At 32.4% G+C, this 18250-nt stretch overlaps 1 protein-coding gene across 1 annotated transcript in view; it reads left to right on the forward strand.

Annotated features, from left to right (window-relative positions):
• Nucleotides 1–18250, forward strand: part of SLC30A7 (solute carrier family 30 member 7) — a 90718-nt gene that overhangs the window by 3865 nt on the left and 68603 nt on the right. The window contains exons 3-5 of the mRNA XM_063106113.1: nucleotides 10060–10173; nucleotides 14432–14519; nucleotides 15184–15310. Of these exons, the coding sequence (XP_062962183.1) occupies nucleotides 10060–10173; nucleotides 14432–14519; nucleotides 15184–15310 (329 nt within the window). The remainder of the gene's footprint in view (nucleotides 1–10059; nucleotides 10174–14431; nucleotides 14520–15183; nucleotides 15311–18250) is intronic.

The raw sequence follows: 18250 nt of genomic DNA on the forward strand, positions 1-18250 counted from the left end.
CTTGTAACACCTGTCATCCAAGTTGTTTTTTTTCCCATCACGTCATGATTTTTTTTCTAGTATCTCAATATAGTTTGCTTGTTCTTTGTTTTTCTGTTTTATTTTTACTTCACTGTCTATTAAAAAATTTGATTTCAGTAATATTTTTTACCAAAACTGTTGCAACAGTTTTTTCCTTGGACATAGAAGAAATTTAGGTAATTAAAGGTAAAAGTATTAGCAAAGTGAATATTTGTTCAAGAAATGTTTAAGATAACTGGACATTTATTTGGTCTTACTTTTATGTAATATGTCATAGCAGATGTTTGCAAAGTAATTCCTTGGTAAAGAAAAATGCTTCCATTAATTACGTATTTTTTTTCTATTAAATTAAAATTTTTATATATGTTAGCCTTTTATCAATTTTTCCCTTCTCAAAGGCGGCATTACTTACCAGCTTATAGTGATGACTTTTTCTTTCCCATGGCTTTTTCACCTTAAAAACTTAGATAAGTATTTCATTTTGCTGAGAATTTTTTTAAGTAAAGGATTATATAATGGAATGTAGTGGAGTTGTGGGTTATTTCACTGCAACTCATTAGTTTATAAAGTTTATTGACTTTACTAATGTCACCATTCTAAGGATTTTCTAACTTCTTGTTAATAAATTAATAGTTAATGGTTTTCCCCCTCTTTCTACCACATGAGAACCAACTGGTAAGGGTTTGTAAATTATGATGATCCTTTATCTTCAATTTTGAACTGATATTTAACAACCAATATAAATATACTGTTAGCTTAGTTACCAGTAGACCTTTTTACAAACTTTTTATCATAGACAATTTTAAACATATGTAAAAGAAGAATGTTTACTGGACCTCATGTACTCATCACTGAGCTTTAACATTTATCAACACATGGCTTGTTTCATCTGATATCCTTGTTCTACTATTGGATTGTTTTAAAGCAGATATAACATAATTTCTTCCATAACTACTTCAGTATGATTCTCTAAAAGATATGAGCTCTCCTTTTAAAAATAACCCCAAACCTATGCACATTAATGATTCATTAATATCAAATGTCCAGTTAGTAAGTGTGCAGATGTCCCTCCTTGTCTCATAAATTCTTTTTACATTTGGTTTCATATATTGGAATCCAAACAAGATCCACACATAGTGTTTAGTTGAAATGTCTCTCATGTCTTTCATGATTTATAGGTTCTTTTTCTTACTTTGTTTTTGCCTCCAGTAGATGTTAAATAAAAGGCTTTTCAAAAGGTTGTTCTGCCATATGTTCCATTCACATTTATTCTATTTTGCTTTAGTGTTCAGGTTTCTCCTTTATACCCTAAGAAGTTTTCCATATTAAAATATCTTTAGAAAGTAGTCACTTAAAAAAGTTTAAAAATACATTTTAGAGAAATTAGCAGTGCTTAGAGGAGCCTAAAACAAGTATGCTGACTTTAGCAGCTAGTTTTTCCTTGTCATGATTTATCTCAGTTACATTTGGTGTTTAAATGATATAACCTTACATTTCCTCTATGCTACCTTTATTTTTGAAGGAAATTTATGCCAGGTGGTTTAAGTGATAATTCATAATCAGAAACATTTGTTAATATTGAAGATGAGCAATAAAATTAACATTCCTCATGAGCAATATTTTTACATATGATAGGTTTTTACATATGATAGGTGAACAGAGAACTAGAACTAGACTGTTTTCCACCTGAGTTTATGTATTTGCAGCTAAATATGTTTCAAATTATAATATCAGGTTTAAGGGTAAAGATCTCATATTGCAGTGCTTTTAGAGAACACAATGTTTTTCCATCTCAGAAGAGGGAGTAGTTTTTCAGGTATAACCACATTTTATTAAATAGCAAAAACATTCCTTGGCTTGTAGAGTCATCACCCCGTCTCTGCCTTATCTTCATGTGGTGGTCTCCTGTGTGCATGTCTTCCTCCAAATTTCCCTTTTTTATAAGGATGCCAGTCATATAAATTATGGATTAGGGCCCACCTAAATGACCTAATCTTAACCAATTATATCAGCACATTATATATAAGGTCACATTCTGAGGTGCTGGGGATTAGGATTTCAGCATATGAATTTTGTGAGGGATCAGGGAGAGAGACACAGTTCAACCCATGACATAGTATTATACTAAATATATGTATAAATCAATAAATCTGTAAATATTTATTTATTTATATTTATTTAGAATGAATACCTCACCTTCTGAAACTGATTTATGGTCATTTAAAGTAAAAGTCATATATACAATAAAACATTTACATTAGGAGATAAAAATGTTAAAAACCATACATGAGGAAGAAAAAATGAATCTATTAAATATCTAGACCAATGTAGTTACCAAAATTGACTTTTAAATTTAGTTACAAGATTCCATAAAGTCAACACAACCATACTGTTTATCAGAATAAAAAGATGATTTTTCTGAAACCAAATTTTAACAGTATGTTACCATATTAGTCCTTTATCAGAGGATAGAAAACAAAATTATAGACAGTGTCTTTATTAGTAGGTTTATAACACAGTAGAGATAAATTCTTCAAATAGTTCTTTTATACTTCAAAGTATAATAAAGTTAAATCATTAGTTTCAGTGTTAATAGCTATTATGGTCCAAGTATGTAGCTTTGAGCTAACTATGTTAAAATATCAAATCTGAGAGAATTGCATGAACAACATACCCCTTACTTTGTCCTCAGGTATGAATTTTCTCATCCAGTTTTTGGTTTATTTACTCATTCTCATTCTGCTTTGAGTTAGGTATCAGATGAGATGTTTAAAGTACTTTCTGTAGTTAAATTTTCTAATACATCTGTATTTGAATGAAATATACGAGTACAAGATTTGTGACAAAATTTGACATTTTCCAAAATATTTTGTAATGATTTGGGAGAGATTTATAAATTATTGTGCTTTTTGTTGTGGGTGAGTAATGTGTTTTGACTTAAGTTTCTAATTCTATAATTCTTCCAAATTATGAGGAAATTTTAAAACTGTGTTTTTTTAATTGCGTGAGGAATGTTTTTGACTTTTGTTTGTAGCCACTCCAGTTGATGAAAGCTCAAGCATCTAACCAAATGTTCAGAGCTATGGGTCATGCTTGGGAACACCAGATATTTTAAGGTACCAATAACAATAATTATTAACAATTTACGTAGTAATTTATTATTATTATTATTATTATTTGTTTATTTATTTATTTTTTAAAGATGACCAGTAAGGGGATCTTAACCCTTGACTTGGTGTTGTCAGCACCACGCTCTCCCAAGTGAGCTAGCCAGCCATCCCTATATAGGGATCCGAACCCATGGCCTTGGCATTATCATCACCACACTCTCCCAATGAGCCACAGGCTGGCCCCGTAATTTATTGTTAATAGTAATATTAATATTAGGAATATTGATGTGGCTTAATGTGACAAGTGCTGTGATAAATGTTTCACATATATTAACTAAATTATTATAACAATTATGATATTTTTATACTACAGTTTGAGTATACTAATTTGAAAATCCGAAATCTGAAATGCTTCAAAATCTGAAACTTTTTGAACACCAACATGATGCTCAAAGGAATGTTCATTGGAGTATTTCAGATTTCAGATTTTCAGATTAGTGATGCTAAACTGGTAAGTATAAAGCTAATATTTTTAAATCTGAAAAAATGTGAAATTCGAAGCACTTCTGGTTCCAAGCATTTCAGGCTTGAGATACTCAACCTTTGTTACCCTGTTTAAGTGATAGCTAAATTGAGGAACAAAGAAGTTAAGTAACTTGATGGTCACAGAACCAGTAAATGTGAAGATGGGATTTGAATCTGGTACTCTGACTTCTTGTTTCAGAAGCTTGTTTTTAAAGACTAAGTTGATGATATATGATTGTTTTCAGAATATTTTTATTGACCTCTCTTCAAGTTCTTCTTTCTCCAGCTGTGTCCAGTCTGCTTATGGGTCAATTGGAAGAATTCTTCATTACTGATACCTTGTTTTTTTCTTTCTAACATATCCATTTAATCTATCTTTATATTTCCCATTTCTCTACTGAAATTTCCCATTGGTTCATGTGTTTTATCCACCTTTTCCATAGATCCTTTAACATATTCACATTTATGATTCTTACAATAACTGGACCAATTTCTTAATCTGCTTTTATTGACTACTTTCTCCATGAGTTCTTTTTCTTTTTTGTGTGTGTCTTGAAATTTTTGAGCACCATGCTGGACATTGTGAATAAAGAGCAGTAGATATTGAGATAATAGCACTTGTGACTGGAAATAGGCATGCCTCATCTGTCAGGCCATTAGTTGGTCATATTTTGTGCTTTTAGTAGTCCCTGTATGCGTGTGCCACAGAAACTCTTATGTTTTTGCCCCTCTGCAAGCTATAGACTACTATTGCTTGTTATTAAGTGCTAGGTTTGTGGTGAGGGCAGGGGGGTATTTGTTAATTTGACCCAGCCTCAGACTTAGGCATACCCTATAATCCTGGACCTCAGGGGTCTCTTTTTTCAACATATTTACCTCTCTTCCCATGACAGCCAAACTCTGCCACATATGTGTGTATGGTCTTGGATAGAACGAGTTTCCTTTTCCTTCCCCAGTGGTAGCAGAACATCTGTTTTGTGATGGTGCAGGATTTCTTGCACCTCCTCTAGTGGCTTTTTTTAAAGTGGTTGCTTTAGTGTGTATAACATGAAGCTTTAAATTATCACAAATAATATGCCACTTGATTGAATCTTATAATACACTTTTCATTTCCTTTTTCCATCCTCTCTGCTATTATTGTCATATATTTCCCACTTATATGTTATAAACCCCATAATTCCTATTTTTGTTTTATGTCAGAGATTAGCAAACTTTTAATGTATATAGCAGATAGTAAATATTTTAGACTTTAAGGACAATAGGGTCTCTGTCAAAACTACTCCGCTCTGTTGTTATAGCACAGAAACAGCTATAGACATTACATAAATTAATGAGCATAACTATATTCCAATGAAACTTTATTTGTAAAAACATGGTGGTCTGGATTTGACCTGTAGGCCACAGCTTGCTGACCCCTGCTTTAGACAGTCAATTATCTTTAAAAACAAAAACGAAAATTATTGTGATATGATTCATATACCATTCAGTTTACCCAATTAAAGTGTATAATTCAGTGTATATTCAACAGAGTTGTAAAACCATCATAACAATCAATTTTAGAACATTTTATTACCCCACAAGGAAACCTTTGCATACCTAGCTGTCACCCTTTTACCCTGATACACCCCAGTTCTTGGCAGCCAGTCTATTTTCTGTCTCTATGAATTTGCCTATTCTGGACATTTCATATATAGGAAATGGATTCATACAGTATATGATCCTTTGATACTGGTTTCTTTCACTTATGTTTTCAAGGTTCCTCTGTGTTTATATGTATTAGTATTTCATTTATTTCCATTATCAAGTGTACAAGGGTTTCAATTTCTCTCCATCTTTGCCATCACTTGTTAATTTGTCTTTGATTGCAGCTGTCCTAGTGGGTGTGAAATTGTTTCTCACTGTGGTTTTAATTTGCATTTTCCTGCAATTAATGATGTTGTATATCTTTTCATGTGCTTATTGGCCATTTGCGTGGCTTCTTTTAGAAACGTCTGTTGAGTTTTTTTTGTCTATTTTAATATTATGATACTTGTCTTTTGTTGAGTTATAAGAGTTCTTCATGTATTCTAGGTACAAGCCTCTTGTCAGCTATAGGATTGGTGAATAGTTTCTCCCATTCTGTACATTGTCTTTGAAGCACAAAAGTTTTAAAATTTTGATGATGTCCAGTCTGTTATCTATTTTGTTTGTTTGTTTGTTTTGTTGTTTGTGCTTTTGGCGTCATCTTGGTAAGAAACTATTGCCTAACCCAAGGTTGCAAATATTTACTCTTACATTTTCTTCCAGGAGTTTTACAGTTTTAGCTCTTATGCTTAGATCTTTGATCTACTTTGAGTTCATTTTTGTATATGGTATGGAGTAAGGATCCAGAGTCACTTTTAGCACATAGCCATCCAGTTGTACCAGCACTACTTTGTAAAAACACTGTTTATTGAAAACATTATTATTTCCACCTTTGGATTGTCTTGGCATCTTTGTCAAAAATCAATTGACCATATATCTGAGAGTTTATTTCTAGATTCTAAATTCTACTCCATGGATGTATATGTTTACCTTTATGCCAATACCACACTGTTTTGTTTACTGTAGCTCTATAAGTTTTGAAATTGGGAAGTATGAATCTTCCAACTTTGCTCTTCTTTTTCAGTATTGTTTTGGGTATTCTAGGTCCATTGCTTTTTCATATGAATTTTAAGATTAGCTTAGTTTCTCCAAAGAAGTTAGCTGGGATTTTGATAGGAAAAAATGGAATGTGTTGAATCTGTAGGTTATGTGGGGGAAGTATCCATCTTAACAATATTGTCTTTTGATCTATAAACATAGATACCTTTCTATTTATTTAGGTCTTCTTTAATTTCTTCAACTGTATTTCATAGTTTTCAGATTATAAGTTTTGCTCTTTTTTTTGTTATTTATTCCTAAGAATTTTATTCTTTTTGATGGTATTGTAAATGGAAATTTTTAAAAATTTCCTTTTTGTTCATTTCTACTGTATAAAGAATACAGTCTATTTTGGTATGTTGGTTTTTTTTATCCTGTAATCTTACTGAATTCATTTATTAGTTCTAATAGTTTTTTAGTAGATTCCTTAAGATTTTCTATACACAACATCATGTCATTTGTGAACAGGAATAGTTTTACTTCTTCCCTTCCAATCTGGGTGGCTGTTATTTCAGTTCCTGCTTAATTGTCCTGGTTAGACCATCCAGTAAAATATTAAATAGAAGCAGTAAGAAGGGACATTCTTGACCTGTTCCTGATTTTAGGGGAAAACAGTCTTTCACCATTAATGATGGTGATGTTAACTGTGGGTTTTTTGAAGATGCCATTTATCAGGCTTAAGAAGTTCCTTCTATTCCAAGTGTGTTGAGTGTTTTATCATGAAGGGTGTTGTATTTTTTTCAAATCTTTTTCATCATCTATTGAGATGGTCATGTAGTTTTTGTCCTTTATTTCATTGATATGGTATATTACGTTGGTTGATTTTCGTATATTAAACCAACCTTGCATTGTGTTTTAAATCCCATTTGGTTACAGCATATACTCTTTTTATATATTGCTGGGTTTGATTTGCTAGTAATTTGTTGAGGATTTTTTGTGTACATTTACAAGAGATATTGGTCTGTAATTTCTTTTGTTGTGATGTCTTTGTCTGGTTTTGGTATCAGGATTATACTGGTTTTATCCTTGGGAAGTGTTCCCTCATCTTCTATTTTTTTGGAAGAGTTTGTAAAGGATTAGTATTAATTGTTCTTTAAATGTTTGGTAGAATTTACCAGTGAAACCAGCACTGGACTTTTCTTGGTTGGAAGTTTTAAAATGACTGATTCAATCTTTTTTCTTGCTATAGGTCTATTCAGATTATTATTTTTCAAGTCAGTTTTGCTAGATTGATTGTTTCTAGGTATTCGTTTTGTCTAAGTTCTCTAATTTGTTGGCATATAGTCGATACTATTTCCTTATAATTCTTTTTATTTCTGTAGAGTTAGTAGTAATGTCCCTCTTTCATTCCAGACTTTTAGTAATTTGAATCTTTTCTCTTTTTTCTTGGTCGGTCTAGCTTAAAGGTTGCCAATTTTTTTAATTTTTTAAAAGAACCAGCTTTTGGTTTTGTTGATGTTTCCCATCTTTTCAAATTCTCAATTATCATTAAAAGATATTAAAGGAAAGGAAAAGTATCTTTTATATTTACCCACATATTTGTCATTTTCAGTGCTCTTCATTTCTTTTTATAGATCTAAGCTTCCATGTGGTATTATTCCTACTTGGAAAATTTTATTATTCCATTTAACTCAGATCTGCTGGCAATGAATTCTCTCAGCTTTGCTGGTCTGAAAAAAGTATTTTGCCTTCATTTTTGAAAGATATTTTGTCGAATATGGAATTTTGGGTTGACAGTATTTTTTTCCTCAGTACTTTAAGGATATTGCTCCATTGCATTCTGTCTTAAATAGTTTCTGATGAAAAATATGCTATAACTCTTATCTTTATTCCTTTTTATCTAAATTTTTTTCCCCTCTGATTTTCCAAAATTTTTCACTTTCTCTTAGGCGTTCAGCAGTTTATGAAATGTGTAGGGTTTTTTTCCCCCTGTTTGAGATTCATTGAGCTTCTTGGGTCTGTGATTTGTTTTCTTTTGTGAATTTTGGAAAATTTTTAGACATTTTCCTTTAAGTACTTTTTCTACTCCATTAATTTTTTTTTCCCCTGCAGTGACTCCAAATACACATATTTAGTCTGTTTGATAACTCAGAGCTCCTATGGCATTAGTTGGTCAGTTTTCAATACTTCCATGATACACTCTAACAGGTTTTGGATGCTCTGTTCTATTATTTGTTTTTTGTTTTTTGTTTTTTTTAACCACTCCTTTTCCTCTTTGTGTTCCACTTTTTATGATTTTTTTTGACCTGTCTGGTCTGTTCAGACCCCATGTATGTAATTTTTTATCTTTGATATTATAATTTAAAAAATATTTATCATTTCCCTTTGTTTTTTTTATGCTTCCTGTCTCTTTGGAAATTTTCCATTTGTTCATGAATTTTCTGCAGCTTTATACCACATCCTTTAACATATTAATCATGTTTGTTTTAAAGTTTCTATCCAGTAGTTCCAACATTTGGGCCATTTCTGGTTCTGATTCTGTTGACTACTTTAGTTTTTGATAATGAGTCTTTTTTTTTTTTCCTCTTCATTTTGTTATGTGTCTTATAAATATTTATTGAATGCTGAATATTAGGTTTAAAAGATTAATAGAAGGCTGGCTGGTTAGCTCAGGTGGTTAGAGTGTGGTGTTATAACACTAAGATGAAGAGTTTGGATACCTGTACTGGCCAACTGCCAAAAAAAAAAAAAAAAAAAGATTAATAGAGACTGAGGCTAATAGTATATATGCCCAGAAATGGGCGTTCCTGTTTTTCTGTTTGGCCATTGTGGGGGTTTTGAACCTGTGTGGTCAATAGTTGAACTGGTTTTCAGCTGGGTTTTGTGTTTTGTCGTTGCTAGTTAATTTCAACAAGCCACATACTTCAAATTTTTCCAGTGGTTCCTACTACTTTGTGCTTAGTGTGGGATTTGGAGGGCTGGAGGGGTGTGTTTAGGGTTCTTGCTTCACTCTCAGATTTTAGCAATCCTGCACACCTGCATCTCAAAGGAATCTCTCTGTGTTCTCAGCAGTAGAGATTGCTGTTGCCTTGTACTTTATTCGAGGTTTGATGGGGTAGTGGTACTAGGTTCTCCTGTTGCAGTCTCAGTCTTAGGCAGGCCTATATGCATGAGTGCCAGGGTGAGGTGTTTTTTTTTTTTTTTTGGTGGCTGGCTGGTACAGGGATCAAACCGTGGACCTTGTTGTTATTCACACTGTGCTCCAACCAACTGAGCTAACTGGCCAGCCCATGGTGAGTATTCTTTATGTTCCTGCATCCCCCCACCCCCTCCCCATGGGACCCTATCCCCTACTGCCTGCCCTCTTCTCCAAAGCCTGGTATCAAGAGGGAAGATCAAGACATCCAACAATAGCAAATCTTTGCTCTGTACCAGTGTAAGACCCTGGGCCCACACAAGTAGGTTTCAGCCTCTTCCCCAGTAACAGATGGCTGTTTTGCTACCTCTTGTTCAGTGGCAGCTGACCTTTGCTAGTGACCAGTGGGTGGGCAGATTTCTACCCCTTGTCTGGCAACAGATGGCTTTTGTTTTTACCTCTCTCAGCAGCAACTTGGCTTTTCCTTGTACAGTTATGTGAGGGTTTCCTATTTAGATATTTAAAAATTATCGTTGTTATCTTTATGTATTCTATTTAAATGTTGTCTTTTTAGAAGGCTAATTCTTGATTAACAGAGGCTGAATCTTAGATTTTTAGAGACAACTTGTTTTAATTATAGTATGCCATGTGTTTATTCTTTTCCAGCTTGGGCTTGATTTCCGACTCTTTTCACATGTTTTTCGATAGCACTGCCATTTTGGCTGGATTGGCAGCTTCTGTTATTTCAAAATGGAGAGATAATGATGCTTTCTCTTATGGGTAAGACTTTTAAAAATTCTTTTTATTGAAGTATAAGATAAACAGAAAAATATACAACTTGTAAGCTCAATGATTTTTTACAAATTGAACACCCTGTGTAACTTGAACCTTTGAAACCCCCTTTCATGACTCTTCTAGTTCCTTCCAATTCTCCTCCCCAAGGGTAACCATCTTCATAACTTCATGGATTAGTTTTGCTTGTTTTTGAATAGTATACAATTGGAGTCTACAATATGTACTTTTATTTGCATGTGTTCTTTTGCTTAGTGGATAGGGCATCTTGATTTTACGAAGTAATTTTAGGTGAGATAGTTCCTATATAGGGGAATGTCTCAACTCTTAGCCTATTTTTTGAAGAAGAAGAAAAAGAAAGTTTTAGTGTATGAAAATGGTCATGTTTCTTTTCTTTTTCTTTTTGAAGGGGTACTTTGATGTTTGTATTAATTGTTTGCTAATGTGGTTTTATGTTACTTACCCTCTTTAGCACTGTTTTTATGTAAAATACTTCTTCCCATAATCTTGCTGATATGGATAGTTAATCAAATATTTGGAGTATTTTTATGCTGAAGGGGCTATGTTGGATCATCTTAGAGGGATAATTTACTTTTTCCTTCCATTGGGGGAAGCAATGGATTTTCCATTATTTGATTTGCACTATGTCCCTTTTTGTGCTCATAGAGTACTTTGCAATGTAATTATATTTATGTGTAAGCAGAGCTCAGGACTAATATCCTCTTTCTCTCTCCTCCCCACCCCTTTCTCTTTTCTGCTCCTTTCTCTCTCCTGTTTACTTGTTGATTCTTTCTCTCCATCTTTTCACCCCTTTCTCTCCCTTTCCCCTATGAGTGATGTTTCACATTCTGTCCCCTCTTCATCTGTCTTTCCTATTTTCTCATCATCTCTCACTCTTGTTCCCATCCTTGCATTCATTTTCTCTCTCCCATCCTCTCCTAAACTCCCTACCCCCTGTCTTGTTCCTTCTTCCTGGTTACTTGGGCCTGTACTAATGATCTCTGTCCCTCTCTCTCCCTTCCTCTCTCACTCGCCCTCCCCCCTTCCTTTTCCCCCTTTTTCTCTGCCGCCTATGCCTCCTCTCTCTTATTCTTTCCTTTGCCTTGCTGTTTCTGTCTACCCTTTACCACTGTATCTCTCAGGCTCATTCTAACTCTCCTTCTCCCCTTCTCTTAACCTCTTCAACTCTATTTCTCCTTCCTCTCTCTTTCCAGCGCTCTCCCTTTCCTGTGCAGTTTCTCTCATTCTCTTCCTCTCCTGCTCACAGCCACCTTCTTGTATGTACTGTATCTTGCGCCCCTTGTTCTCTTTTACTCTTCTTCCTTCACTGCTTCCTTTCCTCTCCAGCTTTGCTTTTGTTCTTTAGCAAGCACACACACTTTCTTTCACATGCTCTTTTTTTCTCTTTAGATACTTATTGAGGATCCACTGTGAGTCAAATAGTTTGTTAGTTCTAATAATATAAAGATGATTAAGACATGGCTCCTGCCTTGGAGGAACTTGTGGTCTGATAGGGAAACAGTTTTGTAAAAGTACTTTAATAGCTGTACTGTATATCGTGGCAATTGCTAAAGAAGAGATATGAAGTTCTGTGGCAGAACTTGCTGATTATAGTTATAACCAAAGGGATATAGTTATTTGTAAAATTATAAAAAGTGAGATAAAAATACAAATTATACTATGTTTATCTATAAATTCAAATAGCATGAAAGATCAGATAAGAACATTTTCTATGGTACTATGTTGGTAATCAAATAATCTTGAACTGTAGCTACTACAAGATTCCTAAGTATATTTTAAATTATTAAAGAAAGATTATACCTAAAGATATAATTTTTGTTAGAAAACTACTTATTTGTCTATATTGTAGATCAGATATCTAATTAGTATACCTTATTCAGTAATCTTTCTGGGTAAACATTAGGTGACTGTTAAAAATTCTCTTCAGTTCCTAATGCTTAGAGTATTTATTATTTCCCATTTAGAATGCATTGTCTCCTGCTATAATACGGTTTTTAGGAGTAGCTTCGAATACCTTCAGTACCATAGCAGATTTTAATATTCAAATAAATTAAATTATTTTTATTTATTTATTCAATTATTTGCCAGTTGATTTAAGAGAGTAACATTCTTGATACTTTTTTATTGCTTATCCTGTCCTCTCCTTACTTGTGTTTTTTGTTTTTATTTTCTTTTGGGAAAGATTAAGGAATAAAAGCTGGTGCAATATTTGAAAGTATGAAGAATTGCTATAGTAGTGAGTAGCAGCAGTAGTAAAACACTTGTGTCAGTATATCAAAGTGACATTGCATAGGCCAAGCCTAGGAAAGAATCCTCATAAGCCCCCAATTCAGGACGATCGTAGCAGCAGACCGACTCTGCAATAGAAGAAACAGTAGGGGGACCTGAGAACAAACAAAGGTTTCTCAGTATTTATTTATATAAAAGTCATCTTTGTGTCTTGTCACTGATATTTTTGAAATAGCACAGCCAGCATAAAAGTAATATACATCCAATAGATAGTGGCACACATACATGATTCTATACATATGTACATATACTTTTATCTTTTTTTGCCCTGGCTGAATAATCCAGACACCAGCCATACTTAATCTGGCAATAGCACATTCATGAATTACATATTCTAATTACAAGACTCACAGTTTAAGTAAATGTTGTCATTTTTAAAGGTATGTCTAGTTTTCACAAGTTTTTTTTTTTCATTTTAAGCCTGCAACCAAGTTTAGCAAATCTGTTAAAGCTACTTAAATCACTTGAGTCTAACAATTTATCAGAATTTCTGGAGCATGCCTACTAAGCTAAGAATTAGGAACAAAAAGATGCCTAAAAAAATTCTTGCCTTGGATCTTGAAATCCAGTAAAACTGAAGGGACAAAAGGCTTTGAATCAAGCTATTTAGCTATGGGACTAGAATTGTGGTTTAAAAGAAAATGCTTCATATCAGCCAGCTGCCAAAAGAAAAAATCTTTTTATTTTTTAGACAGTAATTCTGCTGATTTATTAGATAAATCCCTAAGTGTAGGTTATGGAAAGTTGGCTGTGAATTAGTTAAATTTAATGAACTTTTCTCCAGGAAAAAAAAAAAAAAAAAAGTATATATATATATATATATATATATATATATATGCTTTGACAAATAATAATTTAATTTATTTGCATGTGTTAGAAGATAGAAATATGCTTTAGTTCTAAGTATAGAAATACATGCTACGTTGCAGCGTACTTGACAGTGCAAACTCCAACATAACTGGATAGAGTACGTTTTAAAGAGTTTGTTCTCTTTACTTGAAAAATATTTTTATAGTAAAAATTGTATTATCTAGGAGGTAACATAGAAAGCTAGGAAAAGCAGTACTTTTGGTGTTCCAATCACATTGCTTAAGGACCAGAGTGGATTAACTGCTTTCAGCACCTTTTGAATAATGTTTGAACATGTGAAAATGCTAAGTTAAAGTTGTTTCTAATGACTTTAACAAAGCCAAATATACCTTCTGGAAAAAGTAAAATCTTTCCCCGATGCTTCACACAGGTAGGAAGCAGAAAGCTTCAGAAGTCCATGGAGAAAAAGAAAGGTATTTTAAAAATAGTTTAATTAGAATTATGTGAAGCTAGACTTGATTCTAAAAATAGGTAATTGAAAGTTTATGTTAAATTTATTAATCTTAGAAAAAGAATGATAGAAATATAAATCTCAAGTTGTCTTTGGGATAATTCAGAAATAATTTTATTTTCCTTCAGATCAAACACCATTTTCCAAAGATTTGAAAGCTGAAAGGTACAAAGCAGAGAGCATAAGGAGTTCTTAGAGAAGGAGGATTAATAAGCTCTAAAACCCCTTTTTCTAGTCCCTTTCTTCTACTTTTTATCTCTGGATCCTTCTTTGCCTAATTATCTGGTCCTGTTCTTCTTCAGGTGCAACTTGAGATTTAGATTTCTGTGAAAGGTCTTTCTAAACCTACTTACTCTGAGAAGGGCTTTTGATTGGCTTGCAGAAATCTATGTGTTTTGTGGCATTCTGCTATCAAACATAATTCACAATAATTAAATTCATTTCTTCATTTTTACAATATATGTAAAATGAAATATACTATACTGTAAATACTAGAGTTTTATGACCACTTGTAATCATATAATATGGTTTAGAATCTCTAAACATACGTAAATTTATGATTTGATTTTTAAGAAATAACTTAATAATTCAGTTGTTTACTTTGCTCCTCTTTAGGTATGTTAGAGCAGAAGTTCTGGCTGGCTTTGTCAATGGTCTATTTTTGATCTTCACTGCTTTTTTTATTTTCTCAGAAGGAGTTGAGGTATAGTAATGATGAATCAGTAAATTACATTTCTGGAATGAAAATGTTTATTGATTAAAGATATATGTAATAAAGCCATTTTTAGCTTTCATTAAGTATTTATTGAGGACAGTGTTGGATATATTATTTATTATATGTGTATAGGAGTTTCCAAAATAGTTGGAAAAATTAAATATTTTTTTCAATTCTTGAAATTGATAGCAATTAAATGATAGTGCTTTACAAGCTATGGATGAAGTGCTGACACTCTGAAAAGTAAAGGCACAATCTGGGTAGTGAGGTCAGCTGGGAAGTGTTTTTTAAAGAAAATAGAACCTAAGACTTTTGCCAGTGAATCTTTAATATTTGGTGTATTTTGGGGGGGAAAAAAAAAGGAAAAATTTAAAGGTTAGTGAAAGGCAGTATTTTAAGATACCAAAGATGAATGAGTTTTGGACCAAATATTCATGCATTTAAATATTTATATTTATTTAAAAATCGTAATTGTTACTTTTTCTACAGTATGTGAGCAATGGTTTTATTTCTATAAACAGTTTGGCAGATATTTTTTGAGTGTTTTTAATTCTGAATGTAACTGAAAAATTTTAATATTGCCTTATGTTTTTATCAGTTGATCAATCATAAACTATATCAATGCTATTTGTTTGTATTATGTGTTTTCTAGAGAGCATTAGCCCCTCCAGATGTACACCATGAGAGACTGCTACTTGTTTCAATTCTTGGGTTTGTGGTAAACCTAATAGGAATATTTGTTTTCAAGCATGGAGGTCATGGACATTCTCATGGCTCTGGTATGATGGTTAGAACGCTTTGTTTCTTCATTTTCTACCAGGTTTCTGCCATAATTATTTACTTTAGAAAATTGATAATTTTTAAAGTTAAATTCTATGTTGATTTCTAATAACAAAAGTAATATCACTAGACTCTTAATTAATGTCTTCCTAAACCATCCCTCCTACTTCTCTTCCATCTCAGTGCCTTCTCAGAGTTATGCATGTTAGTTTGTTGTGGATCCCTCCAGACCTGTGTAGCTCATCTGTTTAGTGTGATGCCATTTATATAAAACAAATGAATAAATACCAGAAAACTACAAAAGAAATGTAGTTACTCAAAAATTTTGTGTATGTGTGTATGAGGTTTACTGTATAATCTGTCTTTGAGATCCTTGCATTTAGTATATATCAGTCTACCTTGTCTTGTTAACAGCCACATTAAAAACTCCATGGTGTGGGTAACCATTGTTTATTTAACCAGTATTCTATAAATAGACTTCAAATTGTTTCCATTTTTTCACAAATCTGAAGAAAGCCTGTCCTTGTGAACACATGTAAGTTTTTTTTCCTAAAGCTGTGCTATTTTATATGATACCAATTAGTCACATGTGGCTATTTAAATTTAAATTTTTGTTAATTAAAATTAAATAAAATTAAAACTTTAGTTCCTCATCAATCTAGTGTTATTTCAAATGTTCAGTGGGGCTGCTGTATTGGGCAGCACTGATATAGAACATTTCCATTATCACAGAAAATTTTTTGAATTGCATTGTGCTAGAGTATAAGTAAAATTCCTGGAACATATATGCATTTTAATTTCAGTAGACATTTACAGATTGCTCTCCATAATGAATGTCATTCACATTTACCCCCAGGAATAAATGCAAGTACTAATTTCCTCTTTCCCACATCAACATTTAATATTGTAGGTTTAAAACAGTTTTGCTAATAACTTGGTAAAAATGGTGTCTCATTTTATTTGATACTTTGCTGATTAGTAGTGAGGTTGAACATCTTTCTAGTATGTTTTTAGGCCATTCAGGTTTTTCCTTTTCTAGAATTACCTGTTTATATTTTTTGCCTGTTTTTCTATTGTCTTATTTTTAATCCATTTGTATTTATTTTTAATATATTTTATACTCTATTCCTTTGCATTATGTGTTGTAAAATGTCTTTTCACAGTCTATGGCTTGTCTTTAAACTTTTATGTAGGTGTTGTTAATTTGTATATAGTCTAGTTTTTCTGTCTTACACTTTTCCTGATATGGTTTCTGCTTTGTTTAACAAGTTTCCTATCCCAGGGTCATAAACATAATCTCTTATACTTTAATACTTTTAAAACTTTGGTTTGATGTTTTCTTCTTACCCATTTTGATCCTTCATCTACATGTAATTTATTTTTGCAATGGGGTGATTTAGGGTTGAACTTTTTTTCCCCTCAGTCTGAATAAGCAGTTTTCTGATCACCATTTATTAACCTGCCCTTTATTTTCTTAAAGGTTGTCCTGGGTATTACAAGTAGCTTCATAACTTAAAACCATGTAGTTCAGATTAATAGCAGCTTAATTCAATAATATACAAATTCTTTGCCCCAATATACCTTTGTTCTCTTCTCCTTCTTTGTATTGCTGCTGTCAAATTATGTCTTTATACAAGACCATAAATACAGTTTTATAATTACTGATTTATGTAATTGTCTTTTAAACAGATAAGAGAGGAAAAAAAGTTACAAATAAAAATATGTGTGTTGTCTTTTTCATAATACTTACATTGTTGCCTTTACTGGTGCTCATTTTTTCTTTGTGTGGATTTTAGTTACTATTTAGTGTCCTTTCATTTCAACCTGTAAGACTTTCTGATATTTTTGGAGGGCAGGTTTTTGTTTATCTGGAAATGTCTTAATATCTCTATTATTTTAAAGGAGATTTTAGTTGAATAGAGAATTCTTGGTTGAGTCTTTTTCTCCAAAATTTAGATATCTTCTCACTGTCTTTTAGCTTCCATGGTTTCTGTTGAAAAGTTAGCTGTCAATCTTGTTGAAGTTCCCTTGCATATGTTGTTTTTCTCCTGCTGCATAACTTTCAAGATTTTCTTTTTGTGTTTGACTTTCATCAGTTTGACTCTGATGTCTTTTCTACTTGGAGTTTGATGAGTTTCTTGAAAGTTTAGATTTATATTTTTCATCAAGTTTGGGTAGTTTTAAGTCGTTATTTCTCCAAATTATTTTTCTGCCTCTTTTCATTTTTTGAGACTCCTCTTATGCTTGCTTTGGTACCTTTGATATTTCCACAGGTCTCTGAGGCTCTGTTCATTTTTCTTCATTTTCTTTTCTTTCTGTTCCTTACAGTGGATAATCTCTTTTGACCTTTCTTCAAGTTTGCTGTTATTGCAGCTCAGATCTGTTGTTGAGTCCCTCTAGTGACTTTTATTTCAGTTATTATGCTTTTAACTTAAGAATTTATTTGGTTATTTTTAAAAATTTCTCTTTATTGATATTCTCTATTTGGTGACTCATCATTGTAATACTTTAATTATTTAGACATGGTTTCCTTTAGTTCTCTGAATATATTAATAATAGCTGATTTAAAGTTTTTGTCTACTAAGTCCAAAATTTACGTCTCCTCACAGATATTTTCTGTTAGTTGCTTTTCTCTTTGTATATGAATGGAATACTTTGCTGTTTCTTTTCATGTCTCGTAAGTTTTTGATGAAAACTGAATATTTTCGAAAATATATTTTAACAACTCTGGTTTCAGATTACATCACTCCTCTTACGTTTGTTGCTCCTGGTGTTTTTGTTGTGGTGGTAGTGTTTTTCTACTTGTAAGTCTTTCCTGGACTAATTAAGTAGATATATTTCCTACAGTGTGTGGTCAGTGATTTCTCTGCTAGCTTTTTAAGTTCTCTCTTGAAATTTTTATATGGCTTCTTAGTGGCCACACCTGGACCAGTGTAATC

This window comes from Cynocephalus volans, chromosome 8 (genome assembly GCF_027409185.1).
Source record: "Cynocephalus volans isolate mCynVol1 chromosome 8, mCynVol1.pri, whole genome shotgun sequence".
In the NCBI taxonomy this organism is placed as follows: Eukaryota; Metazoa; Chordata; class Mammalia; order Dermoptera; family Cynocephalidae; genus Cynocephalus; species Cynocephalus volans.